Source organism: Trichosurus vulpecula, chromosome 2 (genome assembly GCF_011100635.1).
Source record: "Trichosurus vulpecula isolate mTriVul1 chromosome 2, mTriVul1.pri, whole genome shotgun sequence".
Classification (NCBI taxonomy): Eukaryota; Metazoa; Chordata; class Mammalia; order Diprotodontia; family Phalangeridae; genus Trichosurus; species Trichosurus vulpecula.
In genome coordinates this window covers 438,770,221-438,794,623 of record NC_050574.1, presented here as the reverse complement: position 1 = coordinate 438,794,623, position 24,403 = coordinate 438,770,221, and the positions used below count along the sequence as shown (strand labels likewise).

The 24,403-nt window shown below is 41.5% G+C and overlaps 1 protein-coding gene across 2 annotated transcripts in view; it reads right to left on the bottom strand.

Annotated features, from left to right (window-relative positions):
* Window positions 1-23,536, bottom strand: part of MAOA (monoamine oxidase A) — a 102,321-nt gene extending 78,785 nt beyond the window's left edge. Inside the window, exons 1-2 of one of the 2 annotated variants that reach the window (XM_036744239.1) lie at window positions 23,011-23,536; window positions 22,612-22,753 (exon numbers count right to left, since the gene is read on the bottom strand). In XM_036744239.1, coding sequence (XP_036600134.1) covers window positions 22,612-22,717 — 106 coding nt within the window. In that variant the 5' untranslated portion in view covers window positions 22,718-22,753; window positions 23,011-23,536. Of the gene's footprint in view, window positions 1-22,611; window positions 22,921-23,010 lie in introns of those variants that run through there. The other variant, XM_036744240.1, reaches the window with a different exon arrangement.
* Window positions 23,537-24,403: the final 867 nt, after the last annotated feature.

The following is a 24,403-nucleotide window of genomic DNA, read 5'->3' as shown; positions in this document are numbered from 1 at the left end:
AAGTAACTGAAGGAGACTAATGAACTTAATGAATCTGTACCAATAATCTATGCTAGGCTTAACTTTTCGGTGGTTTTTTTTTCTTTGCTTGTTATCAGAACATATTTCCTGCTACTTTTACAGTAGTGACTTGCCTATAGCACAGGGGTTAAACATAACTTCTGCAAAACTCTGACAGCTGTGGCCCGAACCAGATGAAAATGTAAATTGGGAAATGTTTGACGGAACAAATAAAAATACAATATAGACAATGTTAATTTGTGGTTTTCTAAGTCAATATGCCACCACAGCAGGGATCCTTTCTATTTCAGTTTGACCCCACTGGTCTAGACTGCAAGTCCAGATGATGGATACGTCAGTTTGTAACTGGGACCATACTCAAAGTTCTTCCAGTTCAGAAGGACCATCCAGAACTTATGAGCTGGCTATAGCTATTGAGAACCCAGAATCACCTCCACATGATGAGGTGAGACTTTGTATTTTATACCATTCAACTGCATAGAGAAGAGAGGCCTTAATTGTCCCCCTCCCAAAAAAAGGCTAACTCAAACCATGGTAGATGTTTGAATGTCATTTCATAACTCTTTTGGTCTGAAAAGAATACAGGTGTTTTTCATTAGGTTCATCTATATGCTGTAGCATATAAAACTCCATAACAGATTTATTAATGAAGTACATGCTCTGTTTATGACAGGTATCATGTTTAAAAATGGTCTTCAGACTCTTGCCAAATTGTGAGTTTCCTACCTCATGAAGGAACCCATCTGTATCAGATGTCCTGATGTTATACCAATAGATGCTGAGATGGCCCTGCAGTACAAAGTCTGACCTCATTTTGTCATAATCTTAATGATAAAGAAAATGAAGAACAAAAAGCTTAAATTATTTTTTCCTAGGAAGCAACCCCCAGGAGACACAGCCTGGCAACTGTTCCTAGAGGTACTTCAGCCACAGCTACTGAAGACCCAGAAAGAAAGTTCTTGCCATGAAAGTCTTTGGTATTGTCATATGGTTCAGCAGAAGAAACTGATATGATTTTGATCAGTACAAATGACATTGAAGAAGAGGCATCACCATCTATTTTGTCTCTGCACCACAAGGACAACTGGATCTTTCCATCTGACTTGCAAGTGAAATATTCCATACATGTTATCCTTGAGATTAGAGATGTTTTACTTTCCTATTTGTATCCCCAGTATTTAACACAGGGCTTTGCACATAGTGAATGCTTAATCAATGCTTCATTCATTCATTCTGTTAGAGCAAGGGTCTTCAAAGTACAGTCTGAGGCCAAATCCCATCTGCCACCTGCTTTTATATGGCCTGCAAGCCATGGTTTTTACATCTTTAAATAAAGTTGTATATTTTAAAATGTAAAAGCCATTCCTAGCTAGCACGCCATATATACAAAATCAGGCAGTGGGTGGTATCTGGTCTTCAGGCCTTGGTTTACCCATCCCGGACTAGAGGAAAAAGACCACTGAACACATATGGCTCCTATTCCTTAAGATCTCCCACACAATGTTTAACATCAAATTCTTAGCAAGCTTTAGGAGCTGGTTTCTCAGAAGCAACAACTGGAAGTTGGGTGAGAATCAGAGCCACGCAGAGACAAGCTATATGACCTCAACCAAAGTGGAAACAGATGACCTGATATAGAAGGAAGTTGAGGGAGAAAGAATTTACAGCTGGAAATCTAGTCCAACCCCTTCATTTTACCAATGAGGAAACCAAGGTCCAGAGAAGTCAAGACTTTTCAATGTCATATGATTTAAGAAAGCAGAAAAAAGAATAAATTAAAACTCTGCAATGCTCTCTATTATAACAGATGTGCTGACCGACAATTCTGAGCAATCAATAAATGTTAAGCTATGTTCTTTGGCTTCTGCTCAAAAAGTGAGAGAAGTATATTTTTTGGAAGATTTCCACCAAAACAATTTTTGAAAAAATTTTGATACTTAAGCTTTAGTTATGCGGAAAAACACGTTTATGTGGACATGAAACATTACCATATCATATTTTTAAAATCGTCTTTCCAATAGAGCAACTTCCCCAAACGGTGTCATTTGTTTTTTGTTGAACCAACAGAACCAATGGTTTCACTGGTATTTCCAGGGAGGAAATTCCTTCTACAAAGCAAACTCTCAACTGCTCTTCAATTTGTAGTCTTAGTTTCTGGTATTCCCAAAATTAAAAATGGATTATAGGCAACTAAAAAAATGTTGGTCCCAGAAATACATTATTAATGCAAGAGCAAATATGGAAGCCACTCACAGTACATGTAGCTACATCTTTAACTTCTTGTTGTTTAATCATTTTTCAGTCGTGTCTGACTCTTCATGACCACTTTTGGGGTTTTCTTGGCATAGGTACTGAAGTGATTTGCCATTTCCTTCTCCACCTCATTTTACAAATGAGGAAAACCAAGGTGAATAGGGTTAAGTGACTTTTCCAGGGTTACATAACTACTCAATGTCTGAGGCTGGATGTGAACTCAGGTCTCCAGACTCTAAGTCCCTTGCTCCATCCTGCTGTGGCATCTAGCTGCCCAGCCGTTTCAACAATCCAGCTAGCAGCTGCTGTGGGGGTGTAAGACCAACCCAAGCCCAACAACAAGAACGCTACCAGCACGCTGCAAAAATACAGGTTGTTTTGATCTGCTTAACTAAGGAAAGCTATATTAAGGAGTTGACAAGCTTACTTTAATTCAGCATACAAATATCTTTCACTTAGTTCAGGGGAAAAGACCAGCACACTGAACTTCAGAGCAAAATACCAACAAGTTACAAACATCAACAGACAGACCAAATACAGATTCATAGTTACCAACATCTAGGTTCAGCCCAGGAGCTCAGAACAAGGGCTGGTCCAGAGTCACATGCGCCACCACTGCTGTGGGTAAGAGCTCCGAAGAAGAGGAAACCAACCCCTGGTTTTATATCTTTTTCAGGGTCAGGAGTGAGTCACACATGCAACTCACCCATGTGACCTAAAATTGTCACAAAGAGACGACTTAAACCCACGTGGTCTAAGAGCCTCTGATGTCCCAAACCTATCACTCAAACTCATGTGTAAACTAGACCCTCCCTTAGTTAGCCCCACCTGGGGCCCCACCTTGGTTACCAAGTCACACCCATATAGGTTTTACACCTAATAGGGGTTTGGGCCTGGGGCTTAGCACCTGGTAAGGCTCAATGAAATACACTGAATTACTCAAAGGAAACAAAAGCCAACTAAGTGCTAAGAGCCCATTTTGCTTACCAACACACCAGCTAACTTCAAGGCTCCCTAAGCCTCATTTCTTAATTATAAGCTAAATTTTACAAAACACCAGAGAATAGAATAAATAGGTTGGAGAAAAAAATTAAAGTAGCATAAGTCAACAAGCATTTGTTAAGTACCTACTATTGTAGGTATTGTGTGAAGAACTGAGAATACAAGAAAGGCAAAAATCATGCCTTCTTGCTTTCAAGGAGCTCAGTCTAACAGGAGAGACAAGTTTGTAAATAACTATGCACAAATCCTATGTGCAGGATAAACTAGGGTAAGTCAGAGGGAAGGCCCTAAGACTGAGGAAGACTGGGAAAGACTTATTTCAGAAGGTGAGATTTTAGCTGAGATCCGAAGGGAGCCAGGGAAGCAAAGAGGTAGAAATGAGGAAGGAGTGAATACTAGGGATAAGGAACAGCCCAGTAAAAACGCAGTCAGGAGATGGAATGTCCTGTGTGAGGAACAGCAAGGCAGTCAATATGACTAGATCTAAGACTGCATGGAGAGGAAAAAGGTGTAACAAGGCCTTTTTGGACTTTTATAACTTTTCATTAGGAGAGAGCCAATTTATGAAGGGATTTAAATGGAGGACTTTATATCTGATTCTGGAGGTAACAGAGAATCACTGGAGTTTACTGAATAGGTGGTGACACGGTGAGACCTATATTTTAGGAAGATCAAGTTGACAGCTGAACAAAGGATGGACTAAAAAGAGAGGAGACTTTAGGCAGAGAGACCAACCAGAAGGCTATTACAGTGGTCTAGGCATAAGGTGAAGAGACTGAACCAGGGTGGTGGCAGGGTCAAGAGGACAGAAGGGAGTGCAGAGCAGAGATGTTGTTGCAAAGGTGGAATCAACAGGATGTGGTGATTGATCAGAAATGTGGAATGGGAGAGTGAGGACCTGAGTTTGATATCCAGGTGGTGAGGTGAGCCTGAACAGCAGTGAAGTTAAGAAGAGGGATTTGGGGAGAAAGATAACAAGTTCAGTTTTGTACAAATCAAGTTTGGGCTGTCTATGTATGGGATATCCAATTCAAGATGTTGATTAGGTAGTTGGAGACACCAGACAGGTCCAGCGAGAGGCTGGGGCTGAACAAAAAGAGCTGAGATATATCTGCAGAGAGATGACAATGTAACCCAAAGAAGCTGATGAAATCACCAAGTGAAATCCAAAGTGTCTCAAAAGTCTTAGAGCACTAAAACTGCACCAAGGCTTTTGGGACAACCTGTAATGCAAGGGAAGTGGAGAAGAAAACCAAGGGCAGAGATTTGGGGCATACCCCAGGTTAGTGGGCATGACTTGGATGAAGATCCAGAAAAGGAGACTGAGAAGGAGCAGTCGGACAGGTTAGAACAGAAGCAGCATATAGTGTGTCACAAAAACTAAAGAACAGAGAATATCAAGGCGAAGAGGGGTTATCAACAGTTGCAAAGCCTGCAGAGAAGTTAGGAGGATGAGGATTGAGAAAAGACCATTACAGATGAAATCTGTTGGTAATTTTGAAGACAGAAGCTTCAACTGAATGAAGAGGTCAGAAGCCAGACTGCAGAAGATTTACAGAAGCATAAAAGGAAGTGGAGGCACTGACTGCAGAAAAGAATGCCTTCTCTCAAGGAGTTTAGCAGAGAAAAGGATGAATGATGTGAGATGACAACTATCAGGCCTGGATGGATCAAGCAAGGCATTCTTTTAAGAATGGTGAACATGTTGACATGTTTACAGGCAGCAGGGAAGCAGTGGTTAGACAAGGAGATATTGAAGAAAAGTGAGAAAGTCGAGATGATAAAGGAGGCAACCTGCTGGAGGAGACAGGACGGAATGGGATCACTTGTGTATGTGAGGGGGCTTCTTGGCAAGGAGAAAGACCACAGGAGGAGATAGTAGCAAAAAACATCTGAAATATGAGATGAAGAAAAGAGAATGAGAGTTCTCTGTGAAAGGCCTCAAAATTTTTTTCAGAGGAATTATAAGGCCATGTTTTCAGCTGAGAGGGTGAGGGAAGGGGGGAACTGCAGGAGGCTTCAGTAGGGATGAAAAGGTTTGAAAAAGACACTGTGATGAGCAGAACAGTAAGTCAATTAGGGAAATATTAAAAGGGTTGCGGTTTCCATTGAGATTATGTAACATAATTCTCTAGTGGCATCGAGTCTGCATGGTTTCATGATTTTTTCCAGTTTTGATCAGCACACGAGTAGGAGTAGAAGCAGCAAATGGTGGGAATAATCCTAGGCTGAGACTCAGAAAGCCAAAACTGGGAATTAGATAGGGGCAAGGGACTTAAGAGAAGAGGACAGCGTACAGCTGAACTGGTTCTCTAAGGATTCAAGAGGGAGAAAGGATTAGTGTAGCCAGGTTAACAGTCTCTGAAAGGATTAAGTGGCTGAAGTACTAGAGGTCACAGTAAGGATTAAGAACAGGGTTTGGGGTTATAAGGCAGAGGAAGAGGTGGCACGACAACAGACTGTTATCAAATAAGGGAATTTCTGAGTTCATGATTTGTGGGGGATGGCAAAATCAAGGGTACGACCATCTCTTGGTGCAGCTGAGGTTGGTGAGGGAGTAGAGCATGGGCAATGAGTTAAGATGTTTGAAAGAATATCAGTGTGTATGCTGAAATCCCCAGTATGAGGAGGTCCTCATAACTAGGAAAGGAGAGAAAGACTGGGAGCCAAGGACTGAATTCATTGAGGAAGAAGAGAAGTATCCTGGAGGTTGCCAGATAACAGATAAAGGAAAGAACAAGGTTAGGAGTTGTAAGGCAAAGGGAGAGGAGGAATGAAAACAAGACTAAAGTCAGATGAGAGAATTTACAAGTTTTTAAGCATAGAAACAGAACAATTATGGGTGATTACAGGATCACAGGTATGATATTTTGATGTTTTTTAAATTTTCCTGGAGTAATTGTCCACATCCTCAGGAAGAACTTTTGAAAATCATTTTCGTTCTCTGTTATGACATAGCCAGCCCAATGTAAAGTCAGAGGAGCCACATGCTACCTGTGCGATGCTGGACGAGTCCTTTCACCTCAATGGGCCTCAATCTCCTCATCATAAAATTAGCAGTTTGGAGCAGATGACCCCTGAGATCCCTTCTAACTTCAAACTTATTCTTCTAATGGTTTAGAGTTTACAAAGCAAGGTATCTTTTAACTTTAAAACATTAGAATCATAGATTTAGAGATAAGAAGGGAATACAACAGTATTGTCCGATGCACAGTGCAAATATTTTGCAGAGGATGAAAATAGTAATAAAAACTCATTTATTTATATAGGGTTTCAGGTTTGAAAAGTGCTTTAAAAATATTTCTTAATTTGATCCGCACAACCACCTGGAGAAGTAGGTGCTATTATTATCCTCATTTAACGAGAAGGAAACTGAGGCAAACAAAGGTTAAGTGACTTGCTTAGGGTTAAACAGCTATTAAGTGTCTATGGCTGCATTTGAACTAAGGTCCTTCTGACACCAGGTGCAGTACTCTGAATACTGTACCACCCAACTGCCTACTATAAGACTCAACGAAGAAATGAGCCTAGCCCGAAATCACATTGTAGTAAATGTCAATGCTAGGGCTAGAATTTAGGTTTTCTGAACTCAAGATCAATACTCTTACCACTGCTTGCTCTTCTGCAATGCAAATATCTCAGAATGAATATATTCATTCAAGATGCCACATCTAAAGAATGCATACAAACACTTTGTCATAAATCATTTATAAGATAAAATGCCTCAATTTTACATATTTCCTATAATCACACAACCCATTTTCCAAGTAATTTTTTGCACATCATGAGATTACCTAAACCATTTCTAGAATTCTCCCAAATGTCTTGGCATCACACACAAACATTTATGTAAATAGAGGGTGTTTCAAGAAGTCATAATTCAATTTAAACTATTAAAATGTAAAACCAAACTAAGACTTTTTGGACACCCTGTTTAAATGTACACACACACACACACACACATACACATATACATACACACATACATCTTAATCAAATACTTGTATGTGTATGTGCATGCGCCAGAAAGCTTGGTGAATGGTTAGAGGGATGGCTCTGGTGCCAGAGATAAGAAGATCTGGGTTCAATTTCTACCTCTGACAAATACCATGCGACCCTCAGTCAGTCACTGAATAACGCTCTGCTCTAGGCAACTCTCTAAGATTAAGCTGCAGAGAATATGCAGCTGTCCATTGGCAGAGGGGGTTTCTCTACCTGAGAATTCCTGTATCAATGAAATCACAAGTCTAGTTTCTGTCTCCATATATACATACATACAATAAATTTTTTTCAGTACTTCGTTAGGTATTGTATAAAATTCCCAAGAAGTTCATAGAGTGCCTGAAAATTAAAGCTTTGCATTTGTGATATGTATCGATCCTTTGATACCAACAGCTGACCTATGAGAAAATGAAGCCCAGACTACTCCCGCTGTAACTGCAGATTCCTATAAGCCTGTTTCAGATATAAACACTGACAATATGTTGAGAGTGGCCTCCAGGGCACTCCTCTGTTTTACAAATGAGAATTATGATCCTACCTTCAAATAGCAATAATTTTAACAATAAAATTGTCCCCTTTGGACTTCTTATTTAATTTTGTGGTTTTCACAGTAGGGAGGAGGGAGGGAGAGACAATGTTTTAGCTAATGTGACAAAATGAAGTCTATTTTTTTTAAAACCATATTTGAGATTTCAGACAATATAGGTCTATTTGTTATTACAGCAGCATAACCAGGGCAAGAGGATTAATATAGGTGACACAGCAGTAACCATGGTAACCGCAAGAGACACCGTTTAAGAAAACTATATCCCAATTGATTTGCATTGCATAAACCTAAAAATTGCTGTTGTCAGATACCCAAGTGATATATAATTACTAAATACACAAAACCAGAACAGCATAAGGAATAAGTGCATATACAGTGTCGTCTCAGAGGCAGAGATGGTATACTTTCTAAGACAAACTCATTCATTTGTGATCTAAATCTCATTTCTTCTTGAGACCTGTATCCCACACTTCTTTTCCCTCTCTGGTGCATTCAGTCTCTCTTTCTCACTCTACAGACTCATTCTCTATGGCTACTTTCAACATGTACAAATTAGAATTGTCATTGAGTGATTTCTTTGGAGGTTTGAGTTGATTACTAAGGGTCTTTTCAATTCTGAGATTCTATGGTTTTCTGTTTCTGAGCTACTGAAACCAAAACAAACCCAAAATCACAGGAAAAAACAAGTCTTCATTTGACAGTTTCAAGACTTTTCAACTGCAGCTTTTTTTATTCTTTCTTTCAAGGCTAAATTCCTCAAGTTGATTCCATTGTCATCACTCACATATTAACCCGTAGAAATCTGGCTTCTACACACAAAAAGTCCATTGTACTTGTTCTAAGGTCACCAACAACCTTCTTTTAAACCAGAAGTCTCCAAAGTTGGGGTTTACGGAAAGAAAATATTAAAAGACGAATAAGAAAGAATGGTCACACAGGAGAAGGCAAACTAGGAGAGTCACTGAAACAAAAGGAAGAGAGAGAAAATCAATGACAAGATGTATCACTTTGATTTGAAAAAAGTGCTGTTCTTTCACAGACAGAACAACAGGGATACTTAAATAAGATAGCAACAACCCCCCAAAATGACAAAACTGAAGTATGAGGAGAGCATCAAATAGCTGCAACCAATTCCAGGTGTACATATGTCTCAACTAGGTAAGACAAGATACAAGGCATAGAGACCAAACCTGGTGAAAACTTCATGTTCACTTAAGACTGCCAGCTAGTCAGCTGATTTTAAACCTTTCCTGTAATGAGAGCCAAAAACGTGCTGGCAATGCAAGGGCTTCTATGTTGTAATTATCTGCCTGGGCACAGAAACTCACATACACCAATTTAAGCATTACTTATTTTCACAGGAACAACATCCTTTTTCAAACATTCCAGCGACAATCTTTCTTAGGCTAAGGACTCATTTTGTCACATCTAGTTCCTACCATATCTAGTTCCTTACACATAGTAGGTACTTAATAAATATCTGCTGAATTTACTAGAGTTAAGAGTATAGGGTTCTGGGTCGACTCATCTTAGACTGAATTCCATACCACCATAGGGATGTTACAGAAAAGTTTCAGGAATGCCTTGTTACCCTCATATCTCCTCCTTTCTCTGTACTTCTTTCATCCATCTCAAGTGTCATTTCTTTTAGTTTTTAATTTTTATCAATACCAAGTAAAATGTACAAAATATATTCCCCACACCCAAGTGTTTGAAATAATTGAACTATAAATATGTGTATGTATATATGCATACACACACACACACACACACACACACACATACACACACACACGTGAAAGCATAATGGAGTCAAAAGACCAGTTCGGGATTTCAGAAAGGTAGCAATCATTATAAAGAGACTGTAATACAAACCAGGGGTGAGGAATCTCTGACCTCGAGGCCACATGTGGCCCTCTAGGTCCTCAAGTGCAGCTCTTTGACTGAATCCAAACTTCAAAGAACACATCTAAAGGGTTTGTTCTGTAAAACTTGGACTCAGTCAAAAGGCTGCATCCAAGGACCTAGTCAAGGCCACATGTGGCCTTCAGGCTGCAGGTTCCCCACTCCAATCTAAACTATATTTATTTTGGAAATCCTATACATTATCCTAACAAGTTGAGGATACATTTGAGAAAAGGAAAATTAATTTTACTTATGTGTAAATTAAGTTTTTTCTAATATATGTAGTTTAGTCCAAAAATTCAAGAAGTAGTATCATCCCATGTTAGAATTTCTCTACATTTAATATTTTGCCCCCAAGTGATATAGTTAAAAAGGGAACAGGACTGAACTGAGTTCAAACCCAAATTCCACAACTTACTATTAGTATGGTCCTGGGCACATAATCTTTCTGGGCTTTGGTCTCCTACTGTAGTTCTAATAACATCATAACTATTGTGCCAGGCACCGTGCTAAGCATTTTACAACTATTGTCTCATTTGATCCTCACAACAAACCTGGGAGGGCAGGTTACTATTATCTCTACTCTACAGTTGAGGTAACCGAGGCAAAGAGAGGCTAAGTGACTTGCCCAGGGTCACACTGCTAGTAAGTGTATGAGGCTGGATTTTAACTCGAGTCTTTCTGACTCCAGGTTCAACATTCTACCTACTGTACCACCTAGCTGCACCTAAATCTTATAATCCCAATTTTTATTCATTAATTCCTTCAAGAAGTATTTAAGAACTCGTTGCATCTACGCATAGTTACCCAATCAGAGAACAAGATAAAGAACTACTCAGGCTCAAGTTATAAACCCTCACAGAACAAGCCAGCAGTCTACATAATCATTTATGGGGCAGGGACTCTCAGGAACAGGAATAGATCTGGAATTCCATGGGTATAGGGCACTCCCCAGTCAGGAAAACTGCTCTACTAAATACCCATCAGCTCCTTCTCTCCAACTTCGAGAGTATCAGAGAGCGGCCTAGAGCAATAAGGGGTGAAGCCCAGGCTCACACAGCTGGTATTTGGCAAAGGGAGGATTTGATCCCAGGTCTTCACGGCTTCAAGACCAGTTCTCTATCACCCACTATGCTACACTGCTCCATCAAAGTGGCAGCATCAATAAAAAATATTTAACTCGGAATCACGATAGTGACTCTGGCCTCACCTCTTGGGCTTGGTCAAGTCATTTCACTTTCCTGAGGATCTCAATTCCCTCATCTATTAAAAGAAAGGGGGGTAGAGTGAGGAGAAGTGTAACTGGCCTAAATGATTTCTAGGTCCCTTCTAGTCCTAAAATTCTCTATGGTCTCATGGACAATGTAATTTCAATTCTCAAAGATTATCATCTTGCTTTAAAATGTATACTAACACCAATTTCCTCTGCTTATCAAATTTAAGTGATATAAACAAATGTTTGTTTACTTTTAGCTCAACAAAAACTGAAAATGGAGACTTTTCATATCAAAATAATTCCCCGCGACCCTGGGAAGCTGAAAACAAGAAAGTGAGCTGACAGCCTAAGCTATTAGCATCATTCTGAAAGATCCAAAGGAAGAGCTTCACATAATCTGAAAGCTAGGGCCTTAGGGATAATCTAGCCCTAAAATACAGTTAGGACATTCTGAGGCTTGAAATATGAAACTGTTAAATGCTGAGAAGAGATGGAAATGAGGTTCTAGGCAGAAAAAGCACAGGTTTTCTCTGGTCCTTTTGTGTTTAGAGAAATAGAGAATTCCTAATTCAGTTACCTTGTGTGCTGACTTGGTATTTCTCAAAATTATCCCTTCTTTTTTATTTAACACTCCTGCTCTAATAGTTTGGGCCTGTAACACCTGCCACCTAAATTATTTTAACATCCCCCAAATAGTCTTCCTGCCTCCATTTTCTTCTTCTCTGCAATTCATCCTTCTCAAACTGCCCAATTAATTTCCCTACAGCACACATCTGTTCAATAGCCTATTGGATATTTCAAACTAAATGTCTTAGGGCCATATCGAATGCCACATATCCAAAAAAGAACTCATTCTCTTGCTCCCATAACAGTCCATCTTCCATTTCTGTTGAAGGCAACATTATTGTTCCGACCTCCCAGGTTCACAACTTTTGGTATTGTCAACTCCTCACTTTTCCTTACCCAACATATCCAATAAATGTCACTGGTCCTCTTCGAAAAATGAAAGATAAACAATCATTCAATAAGTTGCCAAATCTTGCCGTTTATACCGCCCCTTATTGAGTCATTCAGTCGTGGCTGACTCTTCATGACCCATAGCACACCAGGCCCTTCTATCCTCCATCCTCTTGAAGTCTGTCCACGTTCATGTTCATCGCTTCCACGACTGTCTATTCATCTCCTCCTCCGTTGTTCCCTTTTCCTTCTGCCTTCAATCTTTCCCAACATCAGGGTCTTTTCCAAGGAGCTCCTTCCCTTTGCTCATACAGCTCCAACCCTCATCACTTTTGGCCTAGATTATGGCAACAGTTTCCTAACTGGTTTCTCTACCTGATGTCTCTCCCTATTCCAGTCCATCCTCCACACTGCTGCTAAAGTGACTTTCCTTATGTTCAGATCTGACTACATTACTCCCTCACTCAAGAAAAGAGAGGGTATCCCTATTGCCTCTAGGATAAAACATGAAACTCTCCTATTTAGTTTTTAATGCTCTTTACAAGCCAGCTCCGGAACTCATCATTTCATCCTCAATTAGCAATAACGCTTCCAGGAACCTTACACACTGCGATCACCCAAACTAGGCTCCTATTCTTCCCACGTGGCACCCCAGTTAATATATTTATCCCTCTCTACTGGCAAAAACATACTTGGAATATATTCATTCTCCATCTAAAGCCTCTCTTCTTTCTAGAGGAAGCTCAAGCAAAGCCTCTCCTGATCCCTTCAAATACTAGTACCCACCCCTCCTTTGCATACATACCTGTTTATTCTGTACATCTTACAAAGGTACCTACGGCCTCCCCTGTGAGAATGTAAGCTCCTTGAGTAATACTTGTTTCATTCTTTGCATCCCTAGCACTCAGCACAGGGCCTGACACAGGCATTTAATAAATGCTTGCTCTTGTTCCCCTGTCATTCCTCTGCTTTAAAGTTTTCAGTGGCTTCCTGAGGCTTTACAGGATTAAAAACACAGCCTCCTTAAACAAGCACCTAAGGTCCCACAATTTGGTTTCCACTTAATATTTCAGTTTTATTTCACATATTCTCTTTCATGCACTCCATGTTCCACTAAACTGAACTATTACCTACTATTCTATCATATTCTCCATTCCTCTGATTCAATTAAGATCAAATATGGAAAAAAATTTTAGGGGGAAAATCCAGCTTTTTGATAGATAAAATAAAATTATCCGATAAATTTAGTTATAACTCTTTATAATCAACTCATCTCAAGTGCCTGGAGCATCTGGAAAATGTGGCTTGATTTCTGTTTCTCTGGATTTATTTTTTCCAAGTATATCTTATTAATATGAAATTCATGCAACAAGTATTTAGGGACTGTGGGGTAAGTTTCACAATCCTAGACAAACTTCTGGCATGTATCATCAATTGTGTAACATCCCATTTGCCTGTAGGATACATATGACACAGTCACAAAGGTCATTTAGTAAAATTGTTCAACTGTTTCTATGTATTCACATGCCAAGTCTGAACAAAAACTGACTGTGTACTTAGACATATGCTTCTCTTTCACGGAATCAGAAGAGATGTCAGAAATCATTTGGTCCAACCTGTATCTGAACTGGAACGTCCATAGTAAGTGGATATACAACCTATACTATTTGAAGACCCCCAGTGGAGGGTAACCTACCACACCTCCTGGGGAAACCTATTCCACTTTGGGTAATTCTGATTCCCATTCACTGCTATGTATTTTGCCTTCTTAAAAGGGGTTAAAAAGAACAAGTCCAATCCCCTTCTGACTGGTGATGCAGTTAGAAGACTTTACCATACTTATAACTTCTCTCATTATCATTTTATCTATGGTACTCGAGATTTGTAAGTAAATTCAGATTTGTATTTGAATATGTGTGTGATACACACACATATGCTCCCATACACATACATATACACTTCAATACAAATTTTAACTTAGTTTTCATATGTATACACACACATACACACACAGACACGCACACATGCACACGCGCACACACGGTGATCCACTGCAGAAAGAAACGGCAAACCACTCCAGTATCTTTACCAAGAAAACCCCATGGACAGTATTAAAATACTAAAAGATAGGACCATTAAAAGATAAGCCCCTCAGGTCAGAAAGGCCTGGCATGCCAGGGTCCATGGGGTCATAAAGAGTCAGACATGAATTTAACAACAATATAGACACACATATAATATTCAAACATATGTATGTATACACATATATATGTATATGTGCATGTGTGTATGTAGATATGCGTATATATCTATGCCGCATACTAAAACTAAAATCTGTATAACTCTGGAAGAAACAAGAATCTTAATAAAGAGTATTCACAACATAATTAAGCCTATGTGAAATCTATGGAAGTTTTTTTACTTTAGTTTGAACAGAGTGGTACAAGAATTTTTTTAAAAAAATGTGTGTTGAAATGCTCAATAATGCCGAGCTAGCCCAAAATTTCACCGCCCAATCTCCCATTCCTGAAGTCAGCACTGTTATGAAAGTCATGCAAACTACAGAGCGGCCGTACTGGGCAGGAATGTTACTGGGTTGTTTTGGGCTCCACCCTGGAAAACATGAAAACAACTGCTTGAAGAGTCCAGGCCTATTTAATGTTACCAGGTCTGTCAATTAAAATTTCCGCAGCCTAAGACATCCACAGAAATGAAAATGCAATTTATCAACAAAACACCAAGGAAGGCCACCCGGCCACATGCTTATTATCTCTGTTTCCTACTCTACTCTCTCCCCCACTGCCTCATTACAGACGTATGGGAAGTGCTTGTACTGGTCAGAGACTCAACGAGAAGGTCAAAGAAGGAAGAGATTCATTTTCTCTGGAGATCTGCTTTGTTTAGCAATCAATAGGGGAGATACAAGTGGAGATCCTTCTAATATTCTTGCTTGTGGACTCAGAATTTAAAATCTCAGGTTACTGGTTCTCCTTCGTTGGTTAGTATCTGTACTGGTCCAGGAAGCTGTTAAGGCAGAATTTGAATCCAGGTTCTCTGACTGCAGAGACAGTGTTCTTTCCTCTATACCATATGTCGCTAAAACCAGGAGTACTAGACAAAGTAAACAGCCATCTGGGCAGAGATACTTTTAATATTCACTTTTATCAACGGAACTGAGTATGAATCCTGGTTCTGCTACTTTTTAGCTGTGTGTCCTTGGTCTCATTCTGTAAAATGAGGGTGTTGAACTAGATGATCCCTACAGTCCCTTCCAACTTTAAACTATGATCCTATGAACAGAAAAAGCAGGTCATGATCAAAGTATTTCTCTAGGGATATCCAAAAGTGTACTGATACAACTGGACCACAATTCAAATATCAGAGAGAGCCATATCAAACAAACATCAGACAAATGATAAGTTTTCAATGGCTAGTTAAGGATGATGGAAAGCAACACACAAAATACAAAACACTACACTATATAGAATTTAGGGGTTTTGTAGGAATGGGAATCCAAAATGATAACAAATCTGCTTACATACCACAGGATCTTTCAAATGAAAGTATTCAATTCCATCTTTAATCATGGAAGATACTGCTGCTGCTATGGGAAAGGAGATCCATAAATGATCCCTCCTACCGGAGACCTTGGCCGCAGCACACACAGGGTGAAGGCCAGTAAAAAGATCCCTTCCAGTTAAAGTCTCGTTCTACGCTCTTCCTTTAGAGTATTCTCTGCCCGCTGAATTCCTACACATCTTGTCATATATAGCTAGAAGGCACCTTGGAGACTGAGATCATCTGGTCTAGGCCCTTCATTACACAGATGAAGAGGGTGACACGGTCCAGATAGGGAGTAACCTGTCCGCAGTCACACAGATAACAAGCAGCAGCCAGAAACTGCCCAATTTGCATGTCTCCTAAATCAGAAAGCCTTCCCTGATCCCTGCCCCTATACCAATTACGACTGTTCCCTTATAAATTCTATATAGCAGTTTTCTTGCATCTCTGTTATGCCCTTGTAGTGTATTAGAGTTGACTGTTTATTCGTCCTATCTTCCAGTTAGACTGAATGTTCCAAGAGGGTAGAACTTTTATCTTTGCCAGTGTCTAGGACAAAGCACATAGTAAACATTTTTAAAATGTAGTTTGAATTTGATTATTCTCATGTGCTTTTTAATCTAATTAAGATCACAATGCTACTCAAGAGTATATCCAACACTAAGGATAATACACACAAAACAACAATAAATAGCCTAGCATTAAGCATTCCATCAATGAAGTACGGTAAACCTAAGACAATTAATTTAGACAGATCATCTCCACAGAGACTGATGTCAAATTCAACTAAGAAATGAAGTTACATCAATAGATATAATTGAGGGAGACTATTATTCAACGTAAAATAGGTCCTAAATGTCTGATTTTCTCTTTCAGTTCTTTCATTTCCCCTTCCAGATCTCCTGACAATTTTAAAAGAAAATTATCTACAAAATCCAAAATAAAAAAGCACTAAAATATTAATTACAAATATAAAAAAAATTCTCCCTCTCATATGTCATTGTCTTTTTCTGTTTGCGTAGATGCTATGAATTTAATATATTCAAATCCTAGAACACAAGTACTTGAGCTTTTGAACTTTCTATAATCTATATTATGTGATAAATATCACATACACAGAAGTACAAGATAAATCCTATTAGAAAAAGAGATTTTACTAATTATAAGACATAAATTACATTTGCAGCATGTTCAGAGTTTTTTGAGAAAGGATCTTATTACTGAGGAAGGGGTTCTCTGGACATTTCTGTCACCCTGATGTGATCTGTTGGAAGAGGGAGAGGGAAAAGGAAAGGAAGAAAGGATCACATGACACAAAATGGGAACGATCAATATTAGAGAGGCTATGGAAAGACAGGTAGGCCACCAACTGGTACAGCCATTGTGAATCTCAATTGAGAATTATATAAGAAACCCAGCAAGCCCAGTGCTGGGCATAAACTACCAAGTCAGTCAAAGACAGAAACAATGACTGACCAGAATTGTCATAGCAGCACTCTTTACTGGAAACGAAGCACTAGAAACAAAGTGGGTACTGATCAATTGAAGAATGGCTGAAAAAACATGGCATGGGAATTCAAGTGAATATTGTCGTCCACTAAAAAGAAACAAGTAAAAGGAATTTAAAAACCTGGAAAATTCTGTATCAGGTGATGCAGTGAGAAAGAAGCGGAACCAAAAGAACAACAGAGTGATGACAATGCAACAGCTTAAATGAGATCACTAAAAGGAAACTAAATCCTGAGTAACCGAAGAATCCAGTGATGGTCCCTTAAAGACAGGTGTGGTTCAGTGGAGGGAGCCCTGGACTTTGGAAGAGAGGGCTTAGGGTCAATCTGTCTGTTGCAGCACTAACTAGGAGACTTCTGGCAAATCACTCACTGAGCCTCATCTTCCTCAGCTATAAAAATAAGCCGGTTAAACTAGATGGTCTCTAAGGTCTGTTCCAGCTCTAAGCTCCATGATCGTCCTCCTCATGGCAGAGAGACGGGGGACTAATGAGATACAGAATCCTCTATACATTGTCCAACTTTGTTACAACACAGGGGTTGATCTTAAAGGGGAAGGATTTCCCACCCACCCCATCCAGAAATTACTGTGAAGGCATCAATAATACTTATTCTTAAAGTAGGAATTTACTGAACATCTACTATTTGCTTAGTGTTCTGACAAGTACTTTCAAAGAAATATAAGATGGGTTCCTGGCATTCCTCAAAGAGTCTAGCCAGGGAAATAAAATACAGATGAAACAAAAGGAAAACGAAAAAACCCCAAAAACCGCCTAAGCGACTAAAATGGAATGTTTAATTGGATAGTAACGACTTTAAGTGCTGTAGGATTTCATAAGACAAGGTGATCAAGGAGGACTGGAGGAGTCAAAGAAATTTGGAAACCATAAAAAAAGACTGATTTTAGAGCTGGAACCATAGAAAGATGGAAGAAAGAGTCTGCCTGTTCAGAACACTGAACTTGGAATTAGCAGAGATGGGTTTAGTTTCTGCTTTTGACACCAGCAAAACGTGTGCTCATGGGTGTGTCTCCCTGAGCCTCAATTTCTTCATCTATAAAATGTGGATAATAATATTTATTTTGTTGTTCAGTCTTTTCAGTCATATCTGACTCATCGTGAACCCATTCGGGGTTTTCTTGGCAGAGACGCTGGGTTTGCTATTTCCCTCTGTTGTTCATTTTACAGATGAGGAAACTGAAGCGAACAAGGTTAAGTGACTTGCTATAAAGTGTCTGTGGCCACATCTCAACTCAGGACGATGAGTCTTCCTGATTCCAGGCACTATCCACTGCACCACCTAGCCTCCCTAATAATACTTGTAGTACCTATCTAATAGGATTGTTATGAGGCTCAAATATAAAATATGTAAACCATTTTAAAAACTTTAAATAAATGCTAAAATGTCCGCTACTATTTGATTTTTAGGAAGAGGGAAGAAGAGAGATCACTGCAGGCTAAGGGAAACATGAGTGAAAGCATGAAGGTGGTAAAAGCATGGTGGATCTTTGAAGGAATAAACAGACTGGACAGAGCAAACAGTTCCATGGAGATGAGCACTGAGAAACAACACTGAATTAACTGAATTTTTAGAATAGGGCCCAACTGTGGATGGCCTTGCAAACCTCACACGTTTAGAGCTGATGCTAGGAGTCACATAATGAAGGAAAGGTTTAAAAACAAATTTAACTGGGAGTAACAGGTAGGATGGGTTGAAATGAGATGAAGATGTAGAGGTCGTAGAGGTCAGCTAGGAGATGCTGAAGTAATAAGGGACTGGCTTAAGGTGAGAGCACTGAGAATAAAACAGGATAACATGAGAGATATTTTAAAGGAAGCAATGGCAGAACTCCATGACTAATTAAATACAGGGCTTAAGCAGAATAGCTGACTTTAAGTTTTTGAGTCTATGTGAATGACAGCCAGAGCAATGTCACTGGCAAAAACAAAAAACAATGGGAAACTGGGTGGAGGAACTGATCCTTTTGGAGAGGAAGAGCTGTGTTTTGTCTTCTGACATAAATCTGAGGTGACACAGAAAAATGTAAGTGGCTACACCTCCAAGGCAGCTATACACACATGACAGGACCAGAGGTACTGATTTGAGAGTCATCAATAAGCCAAAGTCAGGAAAAGCTGCATCTTCTGGGAAAGGGGACAGAATGAGAAACAAAGACCACTCACAGTGTCTTGGGAATGCCTAAAATTAGGCTGTGGGAAGAGTAGGAGTGGCTAACCACTGTTTTTCTGTTTCTAACCAAAGAAACAGAAAAGGCCCAGCTGTACGGTTGGAGAAAAACTGAACCAAAAGAGAAGCTTCAAAAAGGCACAGTGACCAGCGATGTTATCATTTCAACAGAGTTCAAAAGTTCAAAGCTGAGAAAGTATGTTTGCACTATTATTATTCAACTTGGAAAAAAATAAGTAAAAGGAAATTAGACTCAGCCCACCCCTCAAAATGGCTTAACCCACTTCCTTTGGAAATGTTTTTCCCCACTCAATATAGAATAAAGCCATTTAATTAGTGGAAGGAAAGGGGAATGTTTTTGATCTATATCTCTCCTACTTAGGAGACTCAGTTTCCTTATCTGTAAAAGTTCTATTTTACAACGACAAAAAATAAGGACACGGATAACACTGAAGAGTGTCTTTCGTGCAGCCAAAAAGTATTTCAAAATATTTTAAAATCCCACTACACAAAACCCATTTGTTATTTATCAGAATATACAAACTGTCAAGTGGCAATCTGTAAAAGCATCCATCTGGTAATGTTTCTAAATAATATCTCAGGGACTCAAACTAATTGCTATTGGGGTAATGCATAAACTCATGGGACACTACCTAGCAATGGAAAGATCTGTTCTTGAATTCACAGGTGTAACGGATTGATGCCAGTAAAACCCAGTTTATCCTCATGGATTATTAGTGAAATACCTTACAATAGATAGAATTGATTTCTGTGTAGTTCTAGTTCTACTCTGGATAAGTTTGCCACCTTCAATATCTCTACCTGAAGTCAAATGTGGCAGATCATAAAAGGCAAAATGCCCTAATCTTAGGTCTACCTGGTGTCACTGTTGGCAGGAATCTATCACCTGAGGGCACATAAAATGGCTATGCAGAAAACACCTTTCCAGTTCCTCAATTTTTTTATTTTTTTTACAATTTAATAATAGTTTGGTGTCAGGGAGGAGAATGGGGAGAAATAAGGAAAAGTTATCAAACAATTAGAGGCAAGTTCCTTAGAGATGGTACAGGAATGGGTACCAAAGAAACATGAAATGCAAGGACTAATGCTTGAACTACTAAAGACTGGCTGGTGATAAATAAAGGGTAGAAATTCACATAAATGCCATCCCATATCTTTTTAAGAAGCTCTACAATGACTCTTTTTTGTGGAGAATAGCCAAAAGGCCTATTTTCTTATTTTTCCAGATGAAAGAATATAGAAGCTATACTATTTGGCACTTTTTTCCTCTAATACAAGAGCATATCCACCTTCCCCTAAGGCCAAACCTTCTGAGTCAAGGATAGGGAACCTGCCACCTGGAGGCCACATGCTGTCCTTTAAGTCCTCAAGTGCAGCTCTTTGACTGGATCCAAACTTCACACAACAAAACCCCTTAATGTAAAATTTGGACTCAGTCTAAAGGCTGCACCCAAGGACCTAGAAGGCCACAGGTTCCCCACCCTTGTTGAGTCTCTGACCAGCCATCACCTGCTATATCATAGCCACCAATATCAAGCTAGGTCAATCTTAATGATCCAAGGTGCTGATTGATGATCTCCAATTTGGGTGAAAAGGCTATTTCTCTCCGTGATTAATTTGGGAGCATGTATATGGATTCTCCCCAAAGGATTATACAGAATGATGGCCTCTCTACAACTGCTCCACTTTTTAAAATTAGATCCCACAGGTAAATGAAGGAGGACCTCCAGCAAGTTCAGCAGACCCTCCTCTGGGCCTGGGCAGGCATGGATTTGTATGCCCACCTTCATACTGACCAATCCACGAAGAGATCACAGCCATTTTTGTATTTTGAGTACAAGCATTTCATCATAAATCGACAGACCTTTTAGGATAATGGGGCCAAAATACAGCTTTCAAGGTTATGTTTATCTCTGAGCTGAAAAGCATTTTGATTTCTGGCACTGAAAATTCTATAAGGAAAGTCAGAGGTCAAACAGGAAAACCCAGTAACAGCACTGAGTGCTTTCATGAACAAGTTAGTTATCTGAATTAAGAAAAGCCCATGTCTAAATACCTGTTGATACCATGTCCTTTGCTAGCCCTTCCACAAGGTATTCATAATTAATAAATCTCCTCTGCTGAGGCTGCTTAAGGTGGCTTAGGTAAAGAAAGGAGCTGCAAACGGAAGCTCAACAACAGTAGCCCCTTAAGAATGGGGAGCTAGGTTCTCCCTATTTGTGTCTTGTTCTCAAGGGTTTGAATGGGCAAGAGAACCAAAAAGAAAAGGTTCAGAACAAAAGGTAACCACTTGTCGGGCCTTTCCCCACAATATCCCTGCCTTTTTTCCCCATCCTTAATTTTTCTCTTGCCACAGAAATAAAAAAAAAGGAGGGAGAAATGAAGGCAAGGAAGACTTTTAAAATAGGAATAAAAAGGTACCAGCACTGGTATTCCAAGGAGGTAGAGAGATCCGTCCCCCACGCCCAAGCAGTCGCACACCCCTGGGGCTCTTTTCCATATGTACTGTGGGATTCCAAGATGCCCTAGGTGATGCCAACTGTTGCTGCTCCTAGAAACATCATACCCACGTAAATATGCTGTTGCACACATGTAACGAAGCTGCTGCATGTCTCTAAGTGAAGGGGCACCCGGAAAGGGTCACCTCCAACAGCTCCGTGTGGAGTGAGGAGTGCTAGAGTGCAAACCCCACTTCTGCCGCTCACTGAGTCACTTAGCACTTTACCAAGACTCGCTTTCTCTCCCTGGGCTGAGTCAGTTTCCTCTTCTGTAAAATGAGCAGCATGGCCTAAGGTGGTGACCTGTGTAAAGCCCCTTGTAGCCCAGGATCAATGATCTTATAATTTGCTGGTGTCAAGTCCACAGCCTACATCCGTGACCCCTGTATGTGTCTGCCTGCCTCAGTTTCCTCACCTGTAAAATGAGTGGATAGGCCTAAGAAGATGATGCATGACCTCTAAGATCCCTTTTCAGACCCAGATCTGTCACCCTGAGACCTTGCTGATGTCGGGTCCACAAACTGCAGCTCTGTGCGAGTCTGCCCTGCCTCAGTTTCCTTATCTGTAAAATGAATGTGTAGGCCTAAAATGACCTCTACGACCTTTTTCTCGCCCAAATCTGCAGCCCCTGGATCTTGCTGGCGTCGGATCCACAACCTGCATGCGTTACCTCTGTGCAGGACTGCCCTGCCTCAGTTTCCTCACCTGTAAAATGAATGGGTTGGCCCGAGGAGACAGACTAAGACCTCTTCTACCCCCAGATCTATGACTCCTGGATCTCGTTGTGGGGTCTGCAACCTGCATGCCCGCAGATGAGTGCATGACCCCTGCGCGTAGGGCTGTCTGCCTTAGTTTCCCCCTCTGTAAAATGGGAAGAATAAAGGCCCCCACCGGCGTGTGGGGGTGCCCCCTCACAGCCCCGGCCCCACTGACCTGAGATGCCCCCCCCTATGACGACCACGTCGCACTTGCTGGTCGGGAGGTTGATGTCCCGTAGCCTCCTGGAGGTCGGGGGAGTGGACCTCGCCGAGGACGCCATGCTCACGGTTGTGTGGGTCCCGCTGAGAGATTCGGTCTGGAGGTAAGAGAGGTTCGGGGCGGTCAGCGGGGGTCTGGGATGCGCTCGGCCCCGCTCGGCTCGGCTCGGCTGCTCGGCTCCGCTCCGCGCTGCGCTACCGGGCTGCCTGCGGGAGCCTCCCGGCGCGCCAGGGGGGGCTCGAGCTCGCGCGCCCCCCTCGCCCCGCCCCCGCCCCGCCCCGCCCCGCCTCCTCTAGGTTTCTGCGGTTCTCCCTCCCCCGCCCTCCCCGGCCTCAGACCCAAGCCGCAGCCTACTTCACTCTCCTCGCCCCCTCGCGGTCTCCCCGGGGCGTCGCGCGCACCTCGGTCTTATAGCCTGAGCCGGGCGGCGCCCGCGCAGAGCTCCTCCCGCTCTCCACTGGCCAAGGAGGCGGGAGGGGCGTGGCGGGCGGAGGGGGCCGGGGTGTCAGGTAAAGCCTGCCCGGTCACGGCCCCGGCGGCGGAGCCCCAGCCTGGCACGCGCCGTCATAGGGAGCGGGGCGGCGGGACGGGCTCGCTCAGGCCCCTAAAACGCCTGCCGAGGGAGGCCCATGGGGGAAGGCGTGGAGGAGGGGCCGGAGCCGCGGGAAGCTTTCTCCTGGCACGCGCCACCTGCCCCGGTCACTGAGCCTGCCCGGCGCCCAAGGCCCGAGACTCGCGAAGCCCCCCAAGAGGCTGCGGGCCCGGGGGCTTCCAGGCCGCGTCTTAAGGGAGAGGCGGCGGGACGTCCCCGCGGGCCATCCCGGGGAGCCCCGAGGAGAAAGGGACGGGGGGGAGGCAGGGCCGAAAAGGGGAGAGACTCGTGAAAAAGCATAACCAACCTTGATCTTGGCTTGACCTCTTGTCTACACAGAGAGCGGGCTACCTTTGTGACGTCACCCGCCTAAGCGCCCCCCCGCCCCCCACCGGGTGCACTGCGCGGGGAACCGATGTGGCTTGGTGGCAGCGCCCAGCTTCCTAATCTCCGCAATGAGCGCGGCCTAGAGTCCGAGGCTAACAACACTGCTTGTCCCGCATGATCCCAGAGGTCATTGGGTTTATAGGTTTGTTAGATTCTCAAGCCCAAGTGTTTAACCCAAACTGAATAAAAGCTAGAAAAAATCACGTAATCGTACTAAAAAATTGGGGGGAAAAGCCAGATGGAAGTTGTAGTTAAGGGTTTGAAATGAGGATAACGGATGAAGTAAGGAACACAAAAGGTGTTAGCAGAACTTTCTATTAAAAAAAAAAAAAAAAAACAAACAACCAAGTGTCTTTAGACGCTGTGTTGCCAGAGTTGAATACTAGAGAGGCAGAACGCTGTCGGAGGACCTGGGTCCAAATCCCAATGCTTCCACTTTACCTTTGGGACTCCAAATAAATCTCATAACTTCTCCAAGACTCAGTTTTCTCAGCTGAAATGAAGGGATTGGACTCCAAAGTCACTCCCAGCCCTAATGTGTGAGATCCTATAAAAATTTTGTATGGCATAATGGAGAGAGATAGCCTTGAAGCTTGTCTAGCCCCACCTCTGGCCCTTATTTATGTGACTTTAACCTCTCTGCACCTGGGACAACCCTCCAAGATTATATATAAGCTGCAGAAATGGTGCTGATGTTACTGCTGGAGGGTGAAATCAAAAGTCTCGTTTTTTAAAAATGATCTGAAAAAATGATTGGTTTGTGATCTC